Source organism: Sus scrofa, chromosome 11 (genome assembly GCF_054392235.1).
Source record: "Sus scrofa isolate SSC_HxYL_T2T_F1_AM1 chromosome 11, Sscrofa_HxYL_maternal_Yorkshire_Landrace_v2.0, whole genome shotgun sequence".
NCBI lineage: Eukaryota > Metazoa > Chordata > Mammalia > Artiodactyla > Suidae > Sus > Sus scrofa.
The window spans coordinates 13,345,670-13,373,119 of NC_139393.1; the positions used below are offsets into that span (position 1 = coordinate 13,345,670).

The window sequence follows — 27,450 nt, forward strand, 5'->3', positions numbered from 1 at the left end:
ACCCTGGGCCTGATGGAGGTGTCATTACTTGGTCCCCTAGCAGCCTGTCACAGCTGAAAGCAAACTGACCTTTGTTGGTTCACTTGTTCATCTTCCTCCACAGACTGATGAGCCTCTTTAAGCAGAAACTGCGTTGTCATCGGCATCTTTGGTACCCGCCCAGTAGTAGCTGATGCATCAGAGTCACCTAATAAGTGAACATGCGGAAGCTTCTAGGATGCTGAAAACATTCCTTCTCTTAGATGCACCCAATGTTTAAAGACAATATTTTATGTGCATGCAATGATAAATTTAAAAATCTATACTAGTTAATGATTGAAGTGCCAATACCAAATTTTGGATGCAAGAACAGGGTCAGGAACCTTGGGAGACGCAAAGACAAACGAGACACAATCACTGCTCTCCATAAACTTACGGCTTCCCCTGCAGGTTTCAGAGTTCCCACCTCTGTCTGAACTAGAATCGCTGTCCTTCATCTGCTCACGCTTTGGAACTCCACAAAATATTTCCTCTGAATAAAGGGCTTCATTTCTTTAAAAAATAAATAAATAAAAAAGGGAAACTTTGATCAATAAGAAATTTAAGTTTTTTCAAAATCTTTACGTATTTTCTCCCCTTCATTTATAGGCTGAAAGGAAATTTAAACGGAGGGAATAGAGAATTTACATTTTTAGATATGTTCATATTCCTCCCAGACTTCATCTTAGTTTCTCCTCAGTAGCCTCCTTTACAACTTTCTAATATATAGCAATTTGCAGTAATAAAAGTGTTCATTCTCTCCTATATACTGTAATATGCTATATACTGTATGTAATATACCATTTGCCATACTATACACTTACTGCAAATACTTAGTATTTGCTAGTATCCAGGGGAAAAAAGCTTCTGTGCACATGCTTATTCTTCATTTTTTTAATGGCCACACCCATGACACATGGAAGTTCCCAGGCCAGGGACTGAAACTGAGCTATAGCTGCTGCTGCGTCCTTTAACCCTCAGCACTGGGACAGAGACTGAATCAGTACCTCTACAACCTGAGCTGCTGCAGTCAGATTCTTAACCCTCTGCACCACAGCAGGAACTCCAATGCACATCCTTCTTAACATTACTGCAAAGTATCGTCAAAGTTCTACATTTAATGCCAGTTATTCAAGATATTTAATTCAAAACCATTATCTAATTTCTCTACAGAATGTTGGATTTCAAAACTATCCCATTTTCAAAATCGAATGGTTTAAGATCATCTTAAGGATCCATAGGCAATGAATCCTACCATGAGGTTTGTAAAGAAAAATGAGCCAAAAGACATACAGGTATGGTATTCTTTATTATAAACAATCAGATAACAGTGTAAGTGTGCATTTGAAGGATAACTGAATGCTAGCTATAATGATAAAAAAAAAACATCACTTAAATAGAAATAGGTTTTTTGTTGGTGGTGTGTTTTACATTAATTTAAACTTAACATATTCCAGGATCACCTAATCTTCTCATAGTTTAGCTGTTAACTCCTTAACAGAAAAAGATGAAATCTGGAATGCATGTTGTATTTTGCTTTATTTGTTGACTATATATACCCATTATTTGGGACCTATCCCAAGTCATTTAAGCAGGCGCTTCAAGTCTAGCAAGTGATAGTTATAAAATACTTTTGTTGCTGTGATGGGGGCATTCAGTTCCTTAGAAGACACTGAAAAGGAGGTTCTAAATGCTTGCTGGTTGTTCAACTTTGCTTGACTTAATACGGAGTGTTAAAAAAACAAAACATAAAGCAAATGTATTTCAATTGTGACATCTTTACAGTTCCAAAGCACTGGCAGGTATTAAAAGAATATCTAACAAAAAAAAGTTACACATCTTAATTTTTTAATAAAAAACAAAAACAAACAACAGGCTTGAACAACACAATAAAGGTTCTGGGTCTTGAGAGCAGGCCAGATGTTCACATTCCTCATTGCACCACCCTTGCCTATGGCCACCTTAAACATGTCTGGCATTGCTGGTACCGACGCGATTAATGGCTTGGCATGTCCACTCTGCTCATTTTTCTATAAAATAATGCTCTGACATTTTTTTTTTTGGATTTTTTACTTCAAGGAATGAATGCTAAAGGAGCACATTTAGAAGTGTGAAATCAAATACTGCCTTATAGTGTTTGGCAGTTCTTGCCAGCAAACATTTTAACATGCTGATTTAAAATGTGACCATGTGACAATGACTGAAGCATTAACTTCTCATCAGTTCTAAATTCTCTTGAGTGTCACAGTACCTTAATAAAGCCTTTTGAGGAGATGGGATTGGTGAGGATACATATGTACCACTTTAATCATTTATTTTTTGAAGAAATAATTCAGATTCACTGGAATATTTTGTCCTTATTTCCCAAAGCTGCATGATTAAAATCCAAGGAGATTCTTTACGTCATTTATAAGCAACCAGTGCCGATGCATTCTGTGAAGGGGTGAGATTACCAGCGGATGAGAGAGATCCAGAAAGCGATGTTTGATCTCTGGGGCAAAACACATGTGTCCCTAATGCCCTTTCATGCAACAGCACTCATACGAGGAAGGCTTCGCCATATCAATGCCTTTCCCAAGAAAAAGGGGAGATGGGGAATTACTGGGAAATAGGGGAGCAAGAGGAGAAAAGTCCAACTTTGAGACATAGAAGAAAAGTAGCATTTATCCAAGGAAGTCTTTGTCCATAACTTGGTTGCTCAGAAGAAAAGGAAACAGTTTCAAAACAGAGCTAACGAAGAATCACCTATTTTTCAAGCATAAGAAAGACTGGCTGTTTTGTTTTAGAAGTTTGGAAACATGAAGATGATTCTACAAACAGATTTGCTTGTAGTCTCTCACCTCCAGAGGGCTGGGACGATCTTGTTGGCGTTTGATTCCACAGTTCCTAATGCTGTGCCTGTGTACACAGGTGACGAACCAATAAACGACGGGGTTTTCTAAACACTAAGTGGACCACCAGCGTTCATGTAAAAGGTTAATATTTTCTATTTATTTATATGAAAGTTCCTATTAGATAACTCTAGTCATTACACGAGGTGACAGTAGTAGCTCACACGTACATCTTTTTCACATGATCATTCCTAGCTTGAGTACAATTTAAAGAGAAACAACTACTGTGTGCACAAAGGCTAGAAAGAGCAGAGACAGAATGTATAAATGAAGAAACTTCTCGGATCACTGAAGTACCGTCTGTTACAAGCATAATTACCTTCTTAAATTATACATTTTTAAGAGGGTGTGAAATATTTTTCCAAGCAGTGCAGTGTTTAGTGGGTGGTAATTATATATATCAAAGTACCTAGAAATTTGGGGAATTTTCCTCTCTTTATCATCCAAGGGTAGATAAGAACAGGTTTTTCATAATGTGTACATATATATATATATTTTAATGTCCTATTATTCAGTACCACTGTTCCCCAAAAATGAGAGGGATTATAGTTATTACCTTATTTGGGGAAGTTATTTCCAGGTATGAGGCTTTTAGCTTTATAAGAAGCTACCCACCTGTGACCAGCAGATCATTTAATCCGTAGAGACACGAAGTTAAATAACTCATAAATTTGATCCCAGCAGTGTGTCCAGATCTTTCAAAGGCTTCACCATTGTTTCAGTACCTCTGTGAATAGTTAATACTTGCCAACACGTGAGGAAAATGTGGCAAAAGGAGTACCCTCGCCTAGAGACTTTGAACGTGGGAATGGGAGAAGGCGTAAGTGAACCCAGGGGGCTTTCGTCCAACGCTCCTATTTCACCTGCTTCGTCTGCATCCAGGACTTATGCACATGTCCAGAAGACTCACCGTGCAGACTCAAAACTCTGCAGAGCTGTCTGACATGAATAACTGGGAAAAAAGGAATCCAATTTCCTACGTGGAAAGCAGGCGTCTCTGTGGGTGATTCTGGGACCAAGTTCTGGTCTTATTTTGCAAACTGGGGGATATAGCTCACTTCATGCTATTTTCATATATATCTTCCCAAATTGGACTCACTCTTTTTTGTTTTTTTACAGTGGTAGATAAGGAGGCAATATGACTCTCAGCTTCACAGTTTCTTTCTTTCCCAATCACAGTTTAAAGCTGTCTAAAATGTACCGTTCACATCATCACAATAGTCCAGCTATAGGTATTTCAACCTCAGAAATAAAGTTTATGCGACTTATCTTACATAACTGACTTTAAAAGCTTGAATTTTTTTGTTTTTTTTTTGTTTGTTTGTTTGGCCAGTCACACTGAAAGTGAGGTTATTTTAATTGTATGGGTTTGATAGCTTTGTTTTGTGTTCAAGTGCTATTTGCTCTAGTGCTTGCCAGTACCTGATTTTTGCTACATGAACAGTTTTAACATTTTTTTTTTTCCGGATTGGTCACACAACATGCCTTATAGGACACGGCGGACGAAAGCTGCCTTTATTCTGCCAACACCCTTCAAATACTCTCCATACAGTTGCCTCTCATTTCTTTCCTCCCACAAAAGCAGCTGCTGCTTATTAGAGCACGGGTGCAAAAAACCCGCTCTTCTAATTGCACTGTACTTGGCATCAGGTTAACTAGACAGCACAAAACAAAGTGATACAAAATATGAATAGCATATATTATATGGATTTATACATGTACTTAGAAACTTCAGTTAGCTGCAAATCTGAAATGACATAAGCCACTGCCTGCAACAGCATCTAATCTACAGAAATGTGGATTAAGACACGACTGTTAAGACACTGAAGAAATCGGGTTGTGTGGGGAGCCCATCTGAGTCAGAACTTTGTCCAACCACTGCAGTGGTCCATGAAGGTGAATCTCAATCCAGCAGGGGGTGCTTGTGACATCCTGGCGGTGATATTCAGCTCCCCAACCCTGAAAAGCAAGAAGGAAGCCGAGTGACTGTGCCAGACTTTACAGAGGCCTCCAGGGGCGAGAGAAAAAGGCCTGGGTGGACGAGGCCCACACACCCATAGGCCGGCTCCTGGGACCCAAGAATGCGAACCCTGCATTCTCATAAGATCAGGACAACTTTTGCATCAACCAGGCACCCTAAGGTGAGTCCCCATCAATGGTTTCCTCCTGGGTTCACAATTAAATTCATGACCTCAGAGAGGGCCTGGGTTCCAGCCACGTTGGAGACGCTGGCAAATCATTTTCTCGTCCACAGGGAAAGGAGCTTAAACTTGTGTTCACCTTAATTCGGAAGACAGCGTTTTGCACAAAACGCTTGCTCACTACAGACCAATGACTGGATCTGAACGTTGTAAAGCTGAGGGCGCTCTTGATTTATTCAGGGCTGGTTAATAAAGCCCGTTTCTCCCCTCTCTCTCTCTGGCTCACTTCCGGCAATTTGCCCTTTCTGACCCTCCTCAGGAGAGACAGTAAAAATGGATAATGGTAAATTTAGTTAACATCCATCACCTCACAGGGATGCAATTTTTTCCTCGTGATAAGAATGTGTAAATTTCTTTTAAACTGATCCTCTGTAGTTCCATTTGCTAAGGCTTTTTTTTTAAGCCCCTGCAATATTAGTAACAGTCTGCTTTCTGTGAATGCTGTAGTTTTATGAACTGAAAAGTTGCATATCTGAGAAATACATTTAGTTGATCTTAGGAAAATCAGATTTCTATGAGATACTGGCATTTCATCCTAATTTTAAAAACACAGACCTGGAAAGAAATAACAAGTCAAATGATTGTTCATTAATGGAATTTACCGCCCTCTGCTGGCTCTAAGGCATCAGAACATTTGAAAAGATTTTCAGGTATCTGTTAATTGCCTCACAATGTAAAATGCTTTTAAATGCTTTTATTCAAAGTAAATTTGAATAAAGCTGCTTTGTCACCATGAAAGAAATGGATTTAAGAAGGCATTTTGTAAATTTAAAATGATATTCTCTATTCTTATTTTTAAAATAATTACTAAAATTATAAATGCAATAAAAACATAATTAAGAGTACAGAAAAACAAGACACATTTTATATGGTAATTTTAAAGGATTCATAAATAAGCTTTACTTTGAAAAAACCTAGAACAAGCCATCCTGACTCCTTGGATAATGTAACAAGGAGGAAACTGTGCCACATATTCTCAGTTTAATAACCAAGCTCAGATTCTGAAATACTAGAATTATCTGCAAGTGCTTTGTAAGAGATGAAATACAGACAATGAACCTGAAGTCTTCAGCTTCAATGTGCAAATCCATCTATTTACCTTCCCACTAGGTAGCTCCTCCATTCTCCAACCTTCACATCAACTATAATAAGATCTAGGTTGAGAAATTCAACAAATATTCATAAACAGAACATCTACTACTGTCTCAGAATTAATTACAACCCCCCCTAGTGTTTCTATCCCAATTTATTTATACTCTTATGAAGAGCACTTAATTTACATTATCTGTTTGGGTCTTATTTATAATTTCTTCCATCTGCCTATCTGCTTTGCAAGAGTTAAGAAGAATGTCTTATTTGATTCAGGTAAATTCACCAACATTTACTCAGTGACAGTAATGCTCAGCAATGTGAGGGATGAAGAAACCGCTATAGCCCTAAGTCCTATGCAATTATCATTGTCACTTCATCTTCAGCATTAAATAAAAATCAGCTATCTTAATGAGTTTTCCTCCAAAAGTAATATGCTTCAGAATTTTCTTCAAATTGGTACACAGAGAGATTTCACACTCACAGAGGAGAGCTTCTGAAAAACAATGAAACAGAGTCTCCCCCCAAAAGGCTGTCTACTTGCACTGGCTCTAACCACCACATCCACCAAAGAGCACTCTGGGTTTATTTCTCATTTTCCACCTTACAACGGGCAGCAAGCGCTCCTTACCTTGACAAAACTCATCCGGATGGTGCACATCTTAGTCAGCTCATACACGACTTCAAAGCCATGGTGGACGGACTGAGCGAGCAGCTGGGCAAACAGCTGGTTGTTGAAGATCTTGAGGCTACAGCCGCTGGGGATCTTGCAGACGGTGGCCGGGTGGAAGCCGTGCTGGTAGTTGCAGTTCCGGCTCTGCACAAAGATGCTGCTGTCACTCACACACTCTGCGTAGACCTCTCCCCCGACGTAGTAGAGGTGCACGCCTACGGGGCAAAAACAGTCTTCAAACACCAGCAGCAGAGTTAGCTTTGATCAGAGTCCCTTCTCATCCACCTTCGCAACCTCAAGAGATGAGACTATCAACTACAGCTTAACCTGTAGCACCAATCATAGATTAGTCCGATGTGTGCCCCAAAGGCTGCTTTACATATAATCCGTGTTTTTTCCCTTTCAAAGTGGCTTGCAACCCAGGCTTACAATCATTGCCAAGAACAAAGAGGTAGGCTCCCGTCTACCTGCGCTATTCCCGTCACTTTCTCAATTGCATGCGTGTTCACTCTAAAAGGAAGATCTCATAATATTAGATGCTAAATAAATACATAATGCAGCAAACACCAAGTAGACCTTCAGGTGTATACAGGAACAACAACAACAAAAAAAGTGGACACACACAGTACCATGGAAATGTTACTTAACTGCATACCCTAAACCCACTTTGGAGGCAACAATAAATGAAGTTCAAATTTTATTTTATCAACAATTATAAATCCACTTCTTTGAAGAATTACCTCAAAGAGGAGTTCCAATCGTGGCTCAGCAGAAACGAATCTGACTAGCATCCATGAGGACGCAGGTTTGATCCCTGGCCTTGATCAGTGGGCCAAGGATCCGGCGTTGCTGTGAGCTTCGGTGGAGGTCACAGGCACAGCTAGAATCCCGCATTGCTGTGGCTGCGGTGTAGGCCGGCGGCTGCAGCTTCAATGCATCCCCTAGCATTGGAACTTCATATGCTGCAGGTGCAGCCCTAAAAAGACAAAAAAGGAAAGACCTCAGAGATCTATTCCATTTTAAAGCTTATCACTTACAGTTATAGATCATAGAAATAACCCCATTTTTACCTATGAACTGTGAAATTTGTGCCACATTTTTCAGATATAAAGACACACAATCAAAATGTGGTTTATGCTACTTTGTCTCCCAGTCTCAGAGCTAAAAGGCAAAGCGCTTTCTGAGGATGCTGCCTCACACTCATCTTCACTCCAAATTAAGTTTTAGTTGATGCTTTCCCTCCAAATGTCTGGGTTTCAGATTCAACATAAATTGACAGCAAGGGACTGGGGCGTATTTACACCAGAACAGTTGTCCTCCAACCTGCAGCAGAAACAGTTCTGAGAGCACTACACCAGGACTGTAAATCAATCACCGGGCGGTGACAAGGGGCTAAAGACATGGCTCTGAAAATACTTCAGGTGAAAGATTTGGGATCTTTTAAAAACAAAATTTTTTTTTAAATAAATGAAACTGAAAGACCTCAGGGGTGCTCAGACCGCACTCTGCATAACTCCGCATTCAGTGACGCCGCCAGATCCTTAAGCACCAGACCAGGCCATCAGGGAGCTTAACTGTACATTTGGGAGAAATGCTCTCTGTCAGGTTCTAAGCAGCCACTGAGGCAATTTTCATTGTATGTGACTACTTCCCGCCAGCTTTATGATTTCCGTTTCCCATCTCCTTTCCCGTAATAGTTTTAGAAAAGTACGGTTTTCAGTATTATGTATTCCAACCACAAGTACCAACATAGTCTGAAGAAACTGATCCAGGGTCACAATGAGAAAGTAGAGCCCGTGATATTGGGGCCAAGGTTCCCTCTGGCCGCCCAGGTGAGACCACTCCCCTCCTCTGCTCAGCCTTCCTCGCCCTCCTCTTCTTTCTCACCTCCATTATTCACATCCCTGAGCAGCCTGGCATCTAACACCCGTGGCCCTGGCCTTGAAGAGTAGGTAGAAGGACAGTCCTAATTGGCTAAGACACAGTTAACGTGGCTGCACTGACCGACAGGTAAGAGGTGAGGCCGAGGCAAATCCCAGCCACTTCTTTTAAACACTCCCAGGGGAAGGCCTGCCTCTGGGGGGCTCTGTGGTTTTTGCAGAGAGAGACAGCAAGTGGTAAAAGAGCTACAGCGTGAGGCTGCTAAGCGTTTAGCATGTCTTTGAATTGAATGACCTTCACATATATAATCCTCCCAGATCTATTAAGGAGGATAGATAAGATCTTTGTTACCTGACTCTGGTCTTTATTTAGGGGATGATTTTCAATCCTGTTACATTCTTATCCGCAACCACAGACATGCTGACAGAGCATGGAAAGCAGAGAAGAGCCTGGACGAGGAAGCAGCAGTTTTGCTTCCTGAGCGAGAAAAAGGGGCAGAGCCAACGGGATGCGCTTGGCTCTGAGCACCAGTATAGGAGGGATTTCAACCCCGGTGTGAAGGAGGCTAGGTTTTGGCTAAAGACAGCAGCATCTAAAAATTTTATTTGCATCCACTTGACAAGCCAGAAAAGTGGCTTGAAACCACATGTATGAGATGCTAGATTGCCATAGGGAATAGAGAACATTTAGGATAAATGCCCAAAGAAGGTGCCACCTGAGAGAGAGAGAGAGAGAGAGAGAGAGAGAGAGAGAGAAGCTGGGCAACGTAGTCCTCAGGCAAGTTCTACCTACTCCTTGGACTACATCTCCCTTGGGCTGTGTCACAGTTTTCCATCTGTGAGTGCCTGCACCCAACCTACAGGAGATTAGGGAGTCTGGAGTCCCGTGTGGTGGTTAATTAGGACTCAGGGTTTGATTTGGGTCTGTCGAGTCGGACTGCAGGTTGTTCCTCTCTGGTCGTCTTCTGCAGCCTTGAATGACAGATGATGGAGCAGACAGAGGAGGGCAGGTTTGTTAGGCTGGTGAGCAGATGCCAACGCTCTGGAATCTACTACCAGTGAGAGGGGGGAGCCAGCATCCCAAAGTAGAAGGAAGATGCACGGATCCCCTCCTGAGTGGGAGGGAGGGAAAGCACTCTCATTACCCACGGCCCTGCTCAGACCCCTGATGGCTCTCCACTTTGCTTAGAAAACACCCTGAACCTACCAGCACAAACTCAACATCCTCCCTGGAGTCTGTGACTGATCTTCCCCTTGCCTTTGCTGCCCTACTTTCTGAATGCCTATTCTAAAAACTGGGCTGGTTGTCAGGATCATCTGGAACTTTAAGAAAATATCTTCTGATGATACTTTCAGAAGTTCCTTATGTCATTAGACACGTACTTAGACACACAGGAGAAAGGATATAAGGTCTGAGATTTGTTTTAAAATACTCTTGCAAAAATACTGTGGGAGTTCCCGTCATGGCACAGCAGAAACAAATCCAACTAGGAACCATGAGGTTGAGGGTTCAATCCCTGGCCTCACTCAGAGGGTTAAGGATCCGGCATTGCCGTGAGCTGTGGTGTAGGTCACAGACACAGCTTGGATCTGGCATTACTGTGGCCCTGGCATAGGCTGGTGGCTACAGCTCTGATTAGACCCCTAGTCTGAGAACCTCCATATGCTGAGAGTGCAGCCCTAAAAAAAAAAAAAAAAAAAAAAATACTGTGGCAGGCTGGAGGAAAAGAATGGCACAGAATGTGACTCATTATTGAAACTGGAGTTGGTCATATGAAGATTTAGTCCATGACTCTACTTTTGTGTATTTTTGAAATTTTCCAAAATAAAAAAAAAGTTTTAATGTAAGACAAAAAATAATATAAAAATAGAGATTTCCTGATCTATACCAGGGCTTTGGTCCATAGGATGGAGGTGAGCCCACCCAGGACTGTGCCCAGGATTGTGCACTGCACAAACCCAGGCTGTGCCTCAGTCTTCAGAGTTGTGTAATTATCACAAGACTTCTCCAGCAGATGGCAGTAACTTCTCTTGAGAAAGAGACTCCTTCCAATTCACAGAGAGCTGGCCTTTAGGCTCTCAGCTAAGTCAGTCCTCTAAAGCTGGAGTTGAAGACTTGAAGTCTCTCTGGACAATGTGATAAACAAGCAGCTTTGGGCCGAACTGAACTCTACTGAATGCCCCACCCTGCGTTCACATACTCAGTGACTCTGCCGGGGTGGGTGCACCGGGATGTTTTCTCTCTCAGCACAAGTGCAGCCATCCCAGCCCGACCCATCCTCACGGGAGCAAGAAACTCACTAGAGGAAACTTAGAACATACAGAGACGCAAAGAATAAAAATCAGCCACAAATCCACAGCCCAGAAATGATCAAAGCTAACATTTATCATAGACCTTTCAGTCTTTTATGTGCATGTTTTAAACAAAATTGGGATCACACTCTACAGGATCTTTCACAACCTGTTTTTCATGTGTTAAAGTATTTTGAACATTTTAAGGATTCTACAATATCCTGTGTGAAACTGCAACAGTACAACGTTCGGCGGTCGGTGTTAAAACTTGTTAGGATTTGCTTTTTCAGGGATGAGAAGCCTTATACACATTCAAAGTCCGAAGGCAAAGGACATTTTGAGATGGGGAAACTAAATCCATTGGGAAAGGAAGCAATCCCCAAATCACCTTGACATGCAGGCCCACTTTCTAAGGAACTGACAAACCAAACCAGGCCTTCAGGACTAATGTCTTTCACAAAATAGGAAGCATTACTAGAATTCTACAGAACCACTTGAGAGGTGCAAGAAAATAAAGATTCATAAAAGGATGAAGAACACAAATTCCAAAGCTGATCTGGAATCTATGATGATTATGTTCAGGAAGGTCTTGGTTTGCTTCAGCAAATTCATCATCTGGTGCTAATGCCTCCAGAATTATCATAACTACCTACTCTTTCTCCCACGAGGGGAAGCACAGCTAGCAGCCAGACAACGCAGCCTGTCTGCAGCTACAAAGGAGAAACATGCCCATCCTGCTCCGAGGGTCTTTTCACACTGAGAACCTGGCACAGGTCATTGCTAGGGTCAGTGGCGCTGCCTTCAGTTACAGCGCAAATCACAGGCGCTTAGGGATGACAGTGCTATTGATTATGATTATATTAAGTCGTGCATCTCTAGGAAATATAATCCAACCTCAATCTCCTTAAAAGCACACGTATGCTCATGCAGTCCATTCAAAACTGTGGTTTTCCTCATTATTTGGAAATCACGGCCATCCTAAGAGCCACTCTAGAAAAGCAGGCGCGTTGTATACTCCAATGATCCAAATCGGCTTTCCAAACCATCAGAAAATAATCTTTGCCTTATTTTGTGCAGTCACAAATAAGTGTGATATGTCAGCAGGGCTTCACCTTTTTTTCTAAAAAGATCCTTATAACCACAACCCCCCTTTTCTGGAATATTCCTGTAAGGAAAATATGAAATCTCTGATTTCCATTTTTAAAGCATATAATTGTAAAATGTCACCACTTTAGTACTATTAGAGCCTTATTTCAACATCTCAGGGTTGATTAGGATGTACCATGGCTGTGGCATGTGGCGTTTTTGTTCCATGTGGAAAGATTCAGTTCCTCAACCAGTGACTTAAGAGGGGTGCTGAGACAGAAGAGCAAGGAGGGACCCCCCTCCCAGCAGAGGGGAGCCATGGGACCCAGGAGACAAGCCATGAGCTTAGCTCTGCCATTACTCATGGGACCATGGGCAAGCTACTCAACTCTCTGAGCTGCCCCTGTCTCCTCTGGAAAATGAGTGACAAGAAAAGTAACACCTGTAAGTGCCTTCCAGGCTGCTTCCCATAGATTGGGGAATCCATGGGAGCAGCTACCAGCCATTCGAAAGAGTTCGAGTGCTTTGCTTGGTTTTCAAGGAAGAACACGGACAGACCTATGTTAGAATGCAGTGCTGCAGGGTCTGTGAGGTCCTCCCTCTGACGAAGCAGTAGCCTCTGCTATTTAAAAGCACTTGGCTAAAGAGGTCAAAGCAATAGATTTGTTGACTGTTGCAAGGCTGCAAACAAAGGCTTCATACCAGCCCCACTGCCTGACGCTGTGTCACATTAGATGGAAAGCAGGATGAAAGCTGTGAGTGAGTCAGCATAAACCATCACTGCTACGGAAAAATGCATGCACCGCTGACAGGGTGGCGGCGAGAACGTCCTTCAGAGGGCCAGCTGTCTTTCTCAACTTAAGCAGTAAGGAACACAAACCAGAAGTGACCTCAAAGCAACTGTAACTACTGAGAGGAGAAATAGCTCATCATTAACTATAATAAAAGAATTTTTCTCTGTAGATACTTCCCAGTCTTGTCCCACCCACCTCCACAGTCTCATCTCAATACAACAGCCAGGGGATCCTTTTATAAACTCCAACCTAAAGCTACCTTCCTACGTCACACAGGCAAAGCTGAAGCACTCCACATGGCTTCAAGACCTTGACCTGGTCCTGTCCCCTCCTCTTCTATGATTTCCTTGGCCTCTCGCTTACTCTGTTCCACTCACCTTTGTGTTCCTGCCATTCCTCACCCTGTGCCAGGCAGGTGTCAGGGTCTGTGTTCCTGCTGTTCCCCTTGCTTGGAGAGCTCTCCCCTCTGGCACCCAGACTTTACTCTCTGCTCACGTGTCACCTTCTTAGGAAGCTTGCCCTGGCTACCCTCCCCACTCTCTTCCCCTCCTTTATCTTCCTCTAGACACTTATAATTTGACATTGTGTGTGTGTGTTTGTAATTTCTTGTTTGTCTTTCATTACTAATATGTAATCCACAAAGCCAGGAATTTTTATTTTGTTTTGTTTCCCATTGCCGCATCCCTAGTGACAGAACTGCCTGGCTAAGAGGAGATGCTCAATAAATATTTGTGAGATGAATGTCTGAAGGCTGAGCGTCTCTAGTAATTAACTCCACTGAGCAAATTAACTTATTCAGTAACCTTGGGGTGCATTTGGCTGTAAACTTACTCAGGCTGGTGCTCCGGGAAGTCACGCAGCTCAGAACCAGGTAGTCGGGGGCGGGGGGTACACCTGAGATTCGCCTATCCTCACGGAAGACTGACAGCTCTGGCTTTAAACATATTTCATGCTGTGCTTTACGCCATGGCTTGTAACCCCTTTAAAATCTTTTCTTTTGCATTGAGGCAATTTCAAAGCAGCTTTCTGAGATAAATGTGCCTTTGCCTTGGGGACCACGACGAGGGTGGAGGGCCCTTCCATCCAGGCGACCATTTCTTAGCCTTTCTGGTTTTTGTAACAGGTCACCAGTCCTGGATCTTCCTCTTTATTTTTTTTAAACCCTGTGGATCGCCTCTCAGTCAGTAATATGACACCAACTGTCCGTCCATCCACATCAGCAGCACCTTGCCCAAGCTACTTGCAGAATGGTTTCCCGAAGGTGGTCCACACTCCTTACACGCTATCATGCTATTTTTAGATCAAGTGGTACAAGTACAAGCCTAATCTGCAGGGCAATCTGCAGGGCCCCTCAGTGAACGGCTCAACAACAGTACATTTCAGTGTTCTACCTTTAGGTTTCACCTGAAGATTCTCATGAAAACCATCTGAAGGGAAAAAACCATACCTGGAAAATTTAAGAACCCAGTCAAAGTATTATTTCCTTGGAGAAATGACTATTTTTCCCCCTTTGGGATAAAAGTTGCATCCCTTTTCTGACCTCCCTGTCCGGAAGCCCAGAGGAAAATTTTAACCACAATCGCAATTACCATCCTAACCCTTAGGGATGACAAACTTGTATTCTTCTCCTCCACTCACCCCCAGCTTCTGATTTTCTACTTCTCATTTCACTGCAAAGATGTCTTTCTGTAAGCCACCTCAAAGCCACTATGGAAAGATACAGCGTAAAAGAAACACAAAGTAACTGTCGCCATTAAGAGTCAACTCAGCTGACAGATTCAGCCTGTTTCTAATCGATGGTCTGTAGGTTTACAACAGGAGACATTTAGGAGGCCCATTAGCAAGAACACAGAATGCATCACAAGTGAAATAATGACTCTCCCTGGGAAATTAGAAAAAAAAAAAAAAAAAGGCCTGTGAGGAGAGAAAAGATGATTCTGAAGGCTCTTTACACCTGGGTTACCAGAGCATCAGAGGGGACAGCCAGGCTTCAAGCAGACACTGCCAACCATCTGAACATAAACGAAAGTAACTTAAAGACCCTCAACCAGACCTCACGCTCAGCCAGGATTTGATCATGCCCATAAGATGGGTTCCAAAGCATCATGGCCAGACTCCAGTGAAGCTGATGCTTCTTGGGCTGCTGTAACAGTGCTGGGACACAGGAAAGGCCCGGCCACCTACCGAAGGCTTCCCGGCATAAGTCAGTTATGACCTTTAACCACGTGACTTCTCAGTCTCTAGAGGTAACGTTCCCTGATGTAAACAATCAGCCAGGACACCTCTTCGTCAGAAGGTATCCTATTTACCCCTTGAGATAATTCAAAAATAACTCATGCCTCTGTTTGATTATCTCCTCTTCCCTTCATACTCATCTTGTCCATCGTCCTCGTACCCGTCCCGAGCCACCCTCCAGAAGATGCCCCGCCGACCTCAGAGGCAGAGAGACTGAGATCCTGAAAACTCCCCTGTCTTTTCCGACAGTATCCCCAGAACCGTCTCCCAGCGCACCGGCCCCAGGATCATCCCACCAGGTCCAGCAGCCAAGCCACGGCTCGTTTCTAATTCCACATCTTAGCTCAGAAGAAGACAGGAAGGAATTACATATTTGCTTTTACCCTTTCCTATGTGTCTTCTGGTATTTTCTATCGTTGAGTTTCGGTTCACATTAGAAAGGAGTCCGAGACAGAACCTGTTCCTGTTATTTGAGGGGTCTGTGAACCCGTCGATGAGCACACTGCGGGAGGAAGCCTGGAACGTCTCCCCAACACGGTTGTTCAGTTCATAGTAGGCGACGGAGCACCAGTGCTGTGGCTCCTCGTAGCAAACGGGCCGGAAATCTGAAAGAAAACGCACTGGATGGCACATCACTAGCACAGTCACTCGCACCTCCCCGCTCGCGACCCCGCCAGCAGACAGGCTGGCGCTCTGCCCCAGCGCGGTGGCTGCAAGACCAAGCAGGTGGTCTTTTCAAATCTGTATCTTTCACGGAAGCTGTCTGCAGTTAGTGCATCTGGTCCACGTACCCACGACACGAGGGCTGCTGTCCTTGTGACTCTCCCAGGGATGAAGCCTCTGTAAACACGTTTATTAGTACCAGGGCATGGGGGCAGACAACGGTATGAATGGATCCATGGAAATGTCATCCCCCCTAAAAGAAACACAGCTAAAAGGAGGCTGGCAGGTCACCTCATCTTATCGTTGCTGTGTCAATCTGGTAAAGGCATCCTTTTCTAATGAGGTAAAGAAAAACATTAGTTTGGATGTGATAAAAACCAGACGCAAACCACTGAATAGGACTTTCAATTATTTAAGAAAGAAAAAGGAAACTTCCACTTAGACTCACATTCTCCTCTGTGCACACATGGGATCACTGGCTACTCTACTAAAGAGAGACATCTATTTCATTACGGAATCTATGCATGTTATGTTTTCACAGCAAAGTTTTCAAAGGAAGTTACCAGGAACTAAAATGCAGAGTTCTTTCTTGCTTTCTTTGCCACCCATACTCTTTCTCTGCCTTTTTATTTGCTATAGTATCTTTCTTTTCTTTGACTATCCTAGTAATTCTTGTATCTAGAGTGTGTTCCTATAGGCACTAAGACAGATAAATTAGGGGGTTATTATTTGATTTACAAACAGACCTGCATTGAGGAAAGAATGCCCTCTGGGCTACTTCAATAGTAAACTCCTCCAGACCCTCCCTCACGGTGTGGGTCCTGGAGAGCAGCCCCCGCATCACCTGTGAGCGTGTCAGGAATGCAGATTCCTGGAGCCCCTCCAGACATGGGGGCTCAAAATCAGCATTTATACAGATCGCCATGTGGTCTATATGAACAGTAAACTTGAGCAACATTTATCTGGCCTGTTATAAGACACAAACACGGACTGGGGGTTTGGGATTGGGACTGGGATATATGCACACTGAGGTGTACGGCGTGACGGCCCAGCAGGGACCTGCTGTGCAGCACAGAGAACACCACCCAGTGTTCTGTGATCATCTATGTGGGCGAAGAATCTGAAAGAGAATGAATGTGTGTATACGTGCGTGTAATGGAATCACTTTGTTGTACAGCAGAAATTATCACAACCTTATAATCAACTATACTTCAACAAAATTTTAAAAATGAAAAAAGACAAATAAAATTACATATAAAAAATGTCTATGTATATGTATTTCCAAGAGCACCCTCTCTAAGCCGAGTGAAAGATATCACTACAAACCTATTACAGTAAAAACACAATTGGGGTGTTTCCGTTGTGGCTCATAGGTAACAAACCCGACTAGAATCCATGAAGATGCAGGTTCGACCCCTCACTTCGCTCAGTGGGTTAAGGATCTGGTGTTGCTGTAAGTCGTGGTGTAGGCCACAGATGTGGCCTGGATCCCGAGTTGCTGTGGCTGTGGTGTAGGCGGCAGCTGCAGCTCCCATTCGACTCCTAGCTGGGGAACTTCCATGTGCCTCAGGTGCAGCCCTGGGGTGGGGGGGGACCACATACACATACACACAATTGGAAGAAACAGTAACTTAAATACCTAGTGTCATACTAAAACACCAAGAAATACACACTTCTAAATGTTGGGTTACATTTTTAAATGTATTCCATGAACCAGAATGACCCACAACACTTTCATTCTGTGGCACTGAGGGAGGCCAACATCAAAATGCAAAACCATGCTATCTGCCGCTTACAACACACGTATAACAGGAGACCAGCACATTTTGTTCCTCTTTTGGTTTTATTTGTTTTTCAGAAAGGGGATGGTAATAGGAAATACTCTTGGAAAACAGCTACATTTTAGCTGTCTGTCTGCAAATTTACCTCCACTAGGCACCAAGAGCACTAAATGACTATCAGCTGTGGCATCTACAGGTTGGTCATTCAGGGTCCCCAGGGCTTCTGTGGCATGATTAAGGCGGGGGCGGTGCATCAGCTAAAAAAAAAAGCAGTCAAACGAAGGCGTGTCAAACAGACAGACACAAAGACAGCATGATCCAACCCTGTCTGCCGTTAAACTCCTGGGTTTGGTGGCCTGAGAGACCGGCCGTGTAAGGGGGCCATTTTTACTGACACAGGGACGGTCCTCCAGGAGAAACTGGTTGTCCTGAGCCCCTCGCTACAGGGTTGATCCATTTTTCCTCTGACTTCTGAGTTATCATTGGGTTCAAATGACTTCATGATGAGATTTTCAAGTCTTGGAGCCACTCTCCAAGCTTTTCTCCAATGCAGAAGAGGCCTTTACCTGGCTTTCAAAACAGAGGAAACTAAGTTGTCTCTGTAGCAAGCTTAATTTTCAGTTCCTCTGTGGCCATAGACTGTCCCATGGCCACGGGGATGCTCTGTCTGCAGACAGTTCAAAATATGCCCCCCAAACACAGAACACAGGCTGAAACCTAATTATAACCTTGTGCCCAAGGCACCCTGAGAAAGGTTCTTCTCCCCAAATAGCGGTTTTATGATTGGACGGTGATTATAAGTAGGTGAATGGTATGCATTCGGTGGGTAACATCTTATCAGAAATTAATTCATAATGATAAAAACTCCTGACGCAGAGGGAAAACTCTTCAGTGAGGCCTTCAGAACAAGTGACTCCCTCCCTCTGTACACACGCCTAACGATGCTTTAGAACAGTCTTGTTATATTAGTGGTGGAGTTCAATGGTATTAAAATTTGGGTCTGTATTTCTTTGTTGAACTGCACTGTCCAGCCAAGGAGTTCTCACACTTCAGTGTGCATGAAAATCACCATTGGAACCTGTTAAAATGCAGACTCCTGGGCCCACCCCCAGCAAATGTGGGTCTGTAGATCTGTTGCTGGGTGCAGCCACATAAGTTTTAACAGGCAATGCCAGTAATTCTAATGCAAGTGGTCCACAGACCACACGGCAGTACTGGTGATAAGGCATTTCGCTGAGAGAAAATAAACTGTGACCTTGGTAAAAAAGCTAAGAGAGGGAATGCTTTCACAGGTCCTTGAGTCAATCTATCTACAAAATTAAGAGGCTGAACACAGAGTTACCATAGGACCCAGCAGTTCCATGTCCAGTATGTACCCAAAGGAATGAAAAGCAGAGACTTGAACAAATACTTGCACATCAATGGTCATAGAAACACTACTCACAAGATCCAAAAGGTGCAAACAACCCAAGTATCCATCACTAACAAACAGATGTTTTTTAGATGTGGTATATATATCCCTTCACTGGAGTACTGTCCAGTCACGAAAGTGGAGTGACTGATGCGTGCGACACTATGGATGAGCTGTGGAAACATTAAGCTAAGCAAACACAGTCAGACACACACAGAAACAACTATTGTATGGTTCCATTTATATGAGGCACCTACCACAGGCAAGCCCATAGAGGCAGAGGGTAGATTAACGTTTACCCAGAGCTGGAGGAAGAGGGAATTGGGAGCTATAGCTTAATGAGTACAGAGTTTCTCTTTGCAGTGATTAAAAAAAAAATTTTGGAAATAGATGGTGGTGATGGCTGAACAACATTGTGAATGTACTTGACACCACCAGATTGTACACTTAAAAGTGGTCAAAAGAGAAAATGTTATGCAACATATATTTTGCCACAACTTTATACATAACACATGAATCTATATTTATATTATATACAATATGAAGTTATATATAATATACGAAAACTAAATAGATGGAAAACCACTGAATTGCACATTTAAATGGATAAATTGTATGGCATGTAAATTATATCTTTTTTTTTTTTTTTCCTGTTTTGGCCGCCCCACAGCATATGAAGTTCCTGGGTCAGGGTTGGGCTGGGCATCAGATCTGAGCCACTGCAGCAACACCAGATCCTTCAACCCACTGTCTGGGGCCAGGGATCATACCTGGCTCTGCAGAGACACTGCTGATTCCCATTGTGCCACAATGGGAACTTCTGTAAATTATATCTTAATAAAGTTAGTAAAAAAATTTTTACAGCAGACATGTGTACAGCATTGTAAATCAACTATAATAAAAAAATTTAATGAGCTGAGCCAGTTCCTCTCAAAAGTTCTTTCTAGTTTATCTATGGATCAGTTTATTCAGGTTGTCATTTCCCTGTGAATCCTACAGAAGATAATTATTTCTCTGTAATTAGAAGGGCTATTCCCTCTGTGAGAAATAAACCAGCTTGGCTTCTGCATGCTATTCCCTCTGTGAGAAATAAACCAGCTTGGCTTCTGCATTGGTGTTGGGGTCTATTGTTTGTGGGTGATTGGGGGAGGGGGACATCAACCTTTAGTTTAACCAGGGCAGGAGGAGTCAGTACAGGAAATCTTTATAGCCCAAATGTGTTTTATGTAAATATGTATTCTGGAACCTAAGTATCCTCCTGTACCTTAACAATGGTTTTGTCTTCAAAGGACTTCTTCTCTGTGTCCCTTTCTCAGTGAATTCAGCCACTGCAAGACCTCAGCCGTCTCTTCCACTGCGTGAATGACTCCAGCGCTTCCTTCCAGCACCAGCCTTCTCTCTCCCGTGGATTCTACCTCCTCAAATTCATTGTCTTCTTTCCATTACCACATCCTTTCTCTTTTTTTTCTCATTTTTAAAAGTGTTATTGAAGCCTAAGTTGATTTACAATGGTGCCCACCTCCCCTCTTTAGTTCAGGTCCTTAGAGTTACCTGCCTGGACGGCTTCAGCCTTTAACACACCTGGTTACTTATTCACACAACTGTTCTCAACAGTCACTGCCTCTGGAAGGGCAGAGGCCACGGTCACCGTCAGTCAGCACTGTGCCTCTAGACTAGGGCAGGGCCCGGCTCTCTGCAGGTGCTCAGTCACTGCTTCCTGACTCAGTAAAATCTGTGTCTATAACCTGAGCTCTACTGCCAAGTTCCAGAGGCCTGTGGTAATGCACTCACGCTCATCAAGGGAGTGACAGCTGGTAGGTAATCAACAAAGGAACATGTTAGGCTCTGTGCTGAGCGCCCAGGAGAGAAGACTGACCACTGAGTGCGGGAGACCAGCACACAGGGAATTACATAACACAGGGTGATAAATGAGACAGTGGCTGTACATGGAAACCAGTGGAAGCATTATTGCTGTGGGGGGGGGGATCATGGAATAACTGGGAAGGCAACTCCTTCTTTATCTTCCCACATATTATAAGTTCTTTGAGGACAATTTTTATGGACAGTTTAACTCTCCTTTCTGCACCCTAAGGCAATGCTTGCAGATAATGAGAGTTCAACAAATATCTGTTAAATAAACAAACACAAGAAGACGCAGATGGCAGTGTCGGCACCAGGCGTGTTCATGCACGTCCTCAGGAACTTATTAGCTCCGGATATTCTTCTTGTGTGTGTGTGTGTGTTGTGTGTGTGTGTGTGTGTGTGTGTGTGTGTGTGTACGCGCGTGCGCGCTTTTCAGGGCTGCACCCGTGGCATATGGAGGTTCCCAGGCTAGGGGTCCAATTGGAGCTACAGCTGCCTGCCTACACCACAGCCACAGCAACACAGGATCTGAGCTGTGTCTGTGACCTACACCATAGCTCACAGCAACACTGGATCCTTAACCCACTGAGCAAGGCCAGGGATCAAACCTGCATCCTCACAGATACTAGTCAGGTTTGTAACCTGGTGGGCCACAGTGGGAATTCCCATAGGTTTTTTTTTTTTCCCCTCAAATTTTCATTTATATTTGAGTATAGTTGATTTACAAGGTTGTGTTAGTTTCAGGTTACAGCAAAGTAATTCAGTTATTTACATACATATATCCATTCTTTTTCAGATTCTTTTCCCATATAGGTTATCACAAAATATGGAGTCGAGTTCCCTGTGCTATCTAGCAGGTCCTTGCTGATTATCCATTTTATACATAGCAGTGTGTATCCATAGGCTTTTTCAGTTCAGCAAATATTTACTGACTAGCTCTGTCTTCAAGACACTCTGCTGGCTTCCCAGAGCAAAAAGGGAGACAGCACCAGCAGGAGCTGGGGACTCTGTCTCTTCTGCACTGAAATACAGCCCCATCTTTTGCAAGAACAAACTCCCTGGGATTGCTGAAAGGGGCAGTCAAAGAAAAGTCCTAGCACTGATCCCCCACACTACCTGCCCTCAGGCCAAATCTTCCTGTTAGGGAAGTTCCACTAGAGAAGTATTCTGTCATCTTATTTCTAAATCCTTAAAACAAACAAACAAACAAACAAAAACCCTGGACATTCCCAGGGGATGCCGTTCCAATCCATTTAGCTTCTAAGAGCTTCCGGAGGATTAGAACTAGAAACTAGAGCAAAGACATCTTGGAGCTTTCAGCACCCTAAGACAATGCTTGCAGATAATAGTTCAATAAATTATCTGTTAAATAAATGAGGACAGAAGATCAAATGAGGCAGATCGCAACATCCAGCACCAAAGGCATTTGCGTATGCCCTTAGGAACCTGTTAGCTCCGGATATTCCTTATTTTATTGAAAGAAACAGAAACTGCTCCAAAACAGGCAGAGTCCTGATCAGGTTGGAAGGTGGGCAGGGTCCAATGGCCCCAGGGGACAGCTGTGGGAGCTGTAAGTGACAGTGATTATCACCGTGATGGCCCCACCGCCCACGACCGTGTTGGGTCACGCTCCAGGAGACCGCAGCTGTCACTGACCTGAGTGCTGGAAGGGGCTCTCCGGCTCCGAAGGACTTTCCGGGGAGGGAGGGTAGCCGCCAGTGCAAGGGGATGGCGGGAACGGGGGTCCCGGCGACGGCGGGAAGGCGGGGCACGGAGGCTGCTGGAAGGAGTCGGGGTAGGTGGCGTTGTGCGGCATGAGCGGCTCGCTGTGCAGGGATGCGCTGCGGAACTTGGCCAGGAGGCTGAGCTGCGGGTTGTACTCGCTGTGTCTGGGCACCAGCACGGGAGGCAGCACTGGGAGGAGGAAGGAACTGGTCAGAACATGGGCTCGTGGGCACAAAACAGAGGGGATGCTGGCTGCTCTGTGCATTTCTAGATGACCAAATTCTGCCTTTCCTTTGGGAAGGACCTGCCCAGCATTCTGTGTGCTCATCGTGACACCGTCCAGAAAGGTCCCGTTTCTTCCCCAAAAGGGAGCTTATGAATCAAACTAACACTCTGGCTTCTCTCCTCGTGGCCAAAAAAGGGAAAGTTTATATTATTACTATTATTATTATTATTATTAGGCTGCCCAGCAGCATATGGAGTTCCCAGGCCAGGGATCGTATCTGAGCCACAATTGCGACCTACACCTCAGCTGTGGCAATGAGGAATCCTTAACCCACGGTGCTGGACCATGGATCAAACCTGCGTCCCAGTGGTGCAAAGACACTGCCTATCCCAGCACAGTGGGAACTCCAACAAAAAGTTCAGAGGAGAATCATTCTGACGTCAGCAATCTATAAAGAAACTGCCTATTCATTCCTACAGTAGAAATGACCACAGCTGCCCTCTGACCTGGCCCTCTGGACAACCAACTGTTCAAGTCTTCCTTCCTTTGATCCTGCCCATACAGTGGTCCCCCCACCCCAGGCAAAATCGGTTTCTCTCAGTTGCAAAGAAACCCCAAGTCATGCACAGAATATTTTTACTTTGGGAATCACGTTGAAGTATTTAGATAAACCAGCCTAAATTTTTTGGCTCCATATTGCTGGTAAGTAAAACCATTCTGTTTGTCTTTACCAGAAAGATTTAAAGGTAACTAAAAATCAAAGTAAAAGATAAACAGTGAATAATGATAAAGGTGAATAAGTAGATAATAGCAGCAATAGAGAACTTAAAAATACAGTTTGTTCATGTTAGTGTATTTCCTTCTGGGCTCCACACTCTTAAAAGATTTCTGCTCCTGGGAGTTCCCTTCATGGCTCACCAGTTAACGAATCCTACTAGTATTCACGAGGATACAGGTTCAATCCCTGGCCCCATTCAGTGGGTTAAGGATCCTGCGTTGCTGTGAGCTGTGGTGTAGGTCACAGACACGGCTTGGATCTGGCGTTGCTGTGGCTGTGGCATAGGTCAGCGGCTGCAGCTCTGTTAGACCCCTAGCCTGGGAACCTCCATAAGCTGCAGGTATGGTCCTAAAAAGCAAAAAAAAAAAAAAAAAAAAAAAAAAAAGATTTATTCTCCTATAGAAAAATGGGAGCAGATGCAATTCTCTGGAGCAAGCACTGTCCAGGCATTCCAAGCTCCTACTGACGTCTAAAGTGTTACAAGGCTTGGCAGAAAGACATTACTCCATCAGTGCTCTTGAGGGGCAACTTTGGAGCAGTATAAGTTCCAGAAAGAGAAGCAAAGAACACAGAGGGAGGAAGCCGTCAAAGGAATAATAGAAGACAACATCTCAGAGCTAAGAAAGGATCCATGTCATCCAATTGAAACAAGCCACAGAGCACACAGCCCAGTGAATGAAAAAAGACCCAGACCTAGTCATACCATCTTGAATTTCAAACATCTAAGGACAAACTGAATATTCTAAAAGCTCCCAAGGGATCACCTCAAAGTCACCTACAAGGACATGAGAAAACGACTTACAACTTCCCATCACCAATGCTGGACAGCAGAAGGCAAGGGACCAATGCTCTTCTAAGGGAAAATAATTCTTTCCCCAAATCCCACAATGGAAACAAGTAGAATAGCCAAAAAATAATATGAACTATAAACCAAAAAATAGACTGAGAAGAGGAAGAAAGGAAGAAGTTAATACAAATTAGCTAAATCCTAACCTTTTATGTTAGAGTCAATGAAATTATCTAAAAATGATAAATTTGGAAACAGATGGATATGCATATTATCTAGAGTTGTCTCCGTAATTTTTAGTAATAACAGAGGGAACTAGCTAAAGAACTAGGCAAGGATGATTAAAAATGGCTGTTTTTGGGAATTCCCATCGTGGCACAGTGGAAAGAATCCGACGAGGAACCATGAGGTTGCAGGTTCGATCCCTGGCCTTGCTCAGTGGATTAAGGATCTGGCGTTGCCGGGAACTGTGGTGTAGGTCACAGATGCAGCTAGGATCCTGCATTGCTGTGGCTGTGGTGTAGGCCAGCAGCTGTAGCTGTGATTCGACCCCTAGCCTGGGAACCTCCATAGCAGGTGTGGCCTTAAAAAAGAAAAAAAAAAAAAAAGTTGCTTCTGGCAGTTCCCATTGTGGCTCAGTAGTAAGGAACCAGACTAGTATCCATAAGGATGTGGGTTCAATCCCTGGCCTCTATCAATGGGTTAAGGATCTGGCATTGCCATGAGCTATGGTGTAGGTCACCGACACAGCTCAGATCTGGTGTTGCTGTGGTGTTGTCTGGAAGCTGCAGCTCTGATTCATCCCCTAGCCTGGGAACTTTGCATGCCATGGGCACAGCCCTAAAAAGCAAAAAAATTAAAAAATAATAAAAGCAAAAAATTTTAAAAAAAGGTTGTTTCTGGAGACAGCTGCTGAAGCACTTGCTTCACATCACACTAGGCATTTGTTACCACCTGCAAGGACCGATAAAAGCTCTCAGAAAAAGTAAAGGTTTTGGAGTAAATAGACAACAACGAGAACTACACAGTAACAATAACATCCATCCAAAGCCCACCATTTATCCACTAGCATACATTTGTCTCTTCTTAACAAGCAATAATTTTCAGCTCTACAGGTTGACTATATACTCAAACAAGTAGATGAAAAGTTTCCAATTAAACCACTACAGATGAGGGTAACAGAGAAACAATTTCTTCCTCCTTCAGAAACCTGTAGTTGTGTACATCACCTTATGACACTATAAAACAAATAGTCAACATCACCGTGCAAAAAAGACCGGGATGGTAAGCCATTCACTCTTCTTGTATGTGTTCCATGAATACAGAAGAATAAAAAACTGACTTGCGTCATGAATTGTCTGAAAGTGAGGACCTGACACAGTAAGTGACATACGACTTCTTTTCAATGTTGCTCCTTTAACACGGTGTTAATAAGGTTCAAATAAACACTGATTTTTCCTTTTTGGAAGATTCACCCAGAATCACCCCATATCATTCTGGGGACTTTCTCCAAACGGTCTCATCCCGTATCCGGGATGATGTGACTGTGAGAAGCATCCATGCACAAGCAGGTGACTTCCTTGAAAACAGTTTTACAACATGAGGCAGGATTTGGGAGCCTGAAAAGTCACCTCGCTAAGACTTTTGTAAGCTGGGCACAACTTACCCAGGGCTGCTGCAGGGTGAACTGAACCCAGGAGCCAGGCGGCAGGCTGACTCTCACCCCTGCCTGCCTTCCTAGACAGAACCGCCTCTTAACGGACCTGGGCCATTTCCCAGAGCTCGGGTGATTTCCAGCAACTCTTTCCTTGGCTGTCGTCAGACGCAGGTAGCAGATACCTTCACTACTTGAGCTTGGGGAAAGTGGCAGACAGTTTAGCTCAGCAGAGCTGAGTTCAAGAAGAGGGGGCGGGAAGGAGATGCTTATTTTTCACAGTTGATCATGTCAAGGCCATGCAGAGACTTTTTAAGATGACTCCAAAATACCTCCAAATAAAACTGCCTTTTTCAAAATCACACAAAGCTTACATGTATACAGAAAAGAGATAGCTTCTGTCTAGATTTCTCTGACTACGAAATCTTGGATCAGTTCCTCCAAACTGAGCCTACCCCCACTCCTTGCCAAGGCGGGCCCTTCCTCTGGGGGTGCCTCACGTCTCTCCACCAGCTGGGACACGCCCTCTTAGCTCTTACAATAAACCACGGAGAAAACCCACCTGGCGTCTCCACCCGGCGATAGTGGTAGGGGTTAATGCACACCTCTTTCTGCTTGGAGCCAAACGGGAACTCACAGCACTCCAGGGGCTTCAACTCATGGTGAGACTGGAGATCGGGCCAACGCCACACTCGGCAGTAAATGACGTGGGGCAGACCCTTGCGGTGGGAGACCTGCAGCCGCCCGTCCAGGGAGCGGGGAATCGTCACGCACTTGCTGGGCTGCCCTGGGCAGCTGAGGGCCCTCTCCAGCTCGTCCATGGCTCCTTTCTTTTTCTTTAATTTCTTCACTAAAGAGTCCACCGCCTTCTCCGCCCACTTTTCCTCTTCATCTCCTTGCTTCCAGCCGAGCAGTCTCTTCACTGCGGGGCTGGTGAAGGAGAAGAGGGAGCTGATGGGGGTGCTGGAGTGCATAAGAGGCGCACTGCGGGCGTCCAGCGAAGCTGTGAACTGGACCCGAAGCCCTTCACGGCCCGAGGGAAATGAGCAAGGACGCCTCCCAGGATGTCATAGGTGCCAACTCGCCAGGGACGTCATAAGTCTTCCCTTTCTTCCGGAAGGAACTGGGACCAATTTTGGCTGCGAAGTGGATTTTCTCCTAAGGCCTGGAATGGGCTGCCCAACTCTAATTAAAAAAAAAACAAAAACAAAAACACAGGATTAGAGACTTTCAAAAAACACTAAAGGTTGGATGTACAGGAGAAAATATTCTTCAAATGTTTTAGACTTGAAAACTCTTAGTCATCTTTGACTCTTCCCTCTCCTTAATTCCCTATACCCAAGTCTTGTTAATTCTGCCTTTGAATTGTTTTTCACATTTTGAACCTTTCTGTCCATTTCTGC

At 43.9% G+C, this 27,450-nt stretch overlaps 2 protein-coding genes across 3 annotated transcripts in view; both read right to left on the reverse strand.

Moving 5' to 3' along the window:
- SPART (spartin) overlaps positions 1-531 on the reverse strand; it is a 388,960-nt gene extending 388,429 nt beyond the window's left edge. For both annotated transcript variants that reach the window (XM_084981527.1, XM_084981521.1), the window contains exons 1-2: positions 416-531; positions 70-187 (exon numbers count right to left, since the gene is read on the reverse strand). The gene's annotated coding sequence lies outside the window, so the exon portion shown is untranslated. The remainder of the gene's footprint in view (positions 1-69; positions 188-415) is intronic.
- A 4,124-nt stretch (positions 532-4,655) lies between these two features.
- On the reverse strand, positions 4,656-27,037 carry SMAD9 (SMAD family member 9). The gene is given in 5 exon segments (NM_001195510.1): positions 4,656-4,868; positions 6,831-7,087; positions 15,543-15,764; positions 22,534-22,791; positions 26,610-27,037. Coding segments are annotated over 5 exon segments (1,293 nt in total). The 5' UTR covers positions 27,022-27,037; the 3' UTR covers positions 4,656-4,724.
- Positions 27,038-27,450: the final 413 nt, after the last annotated feature.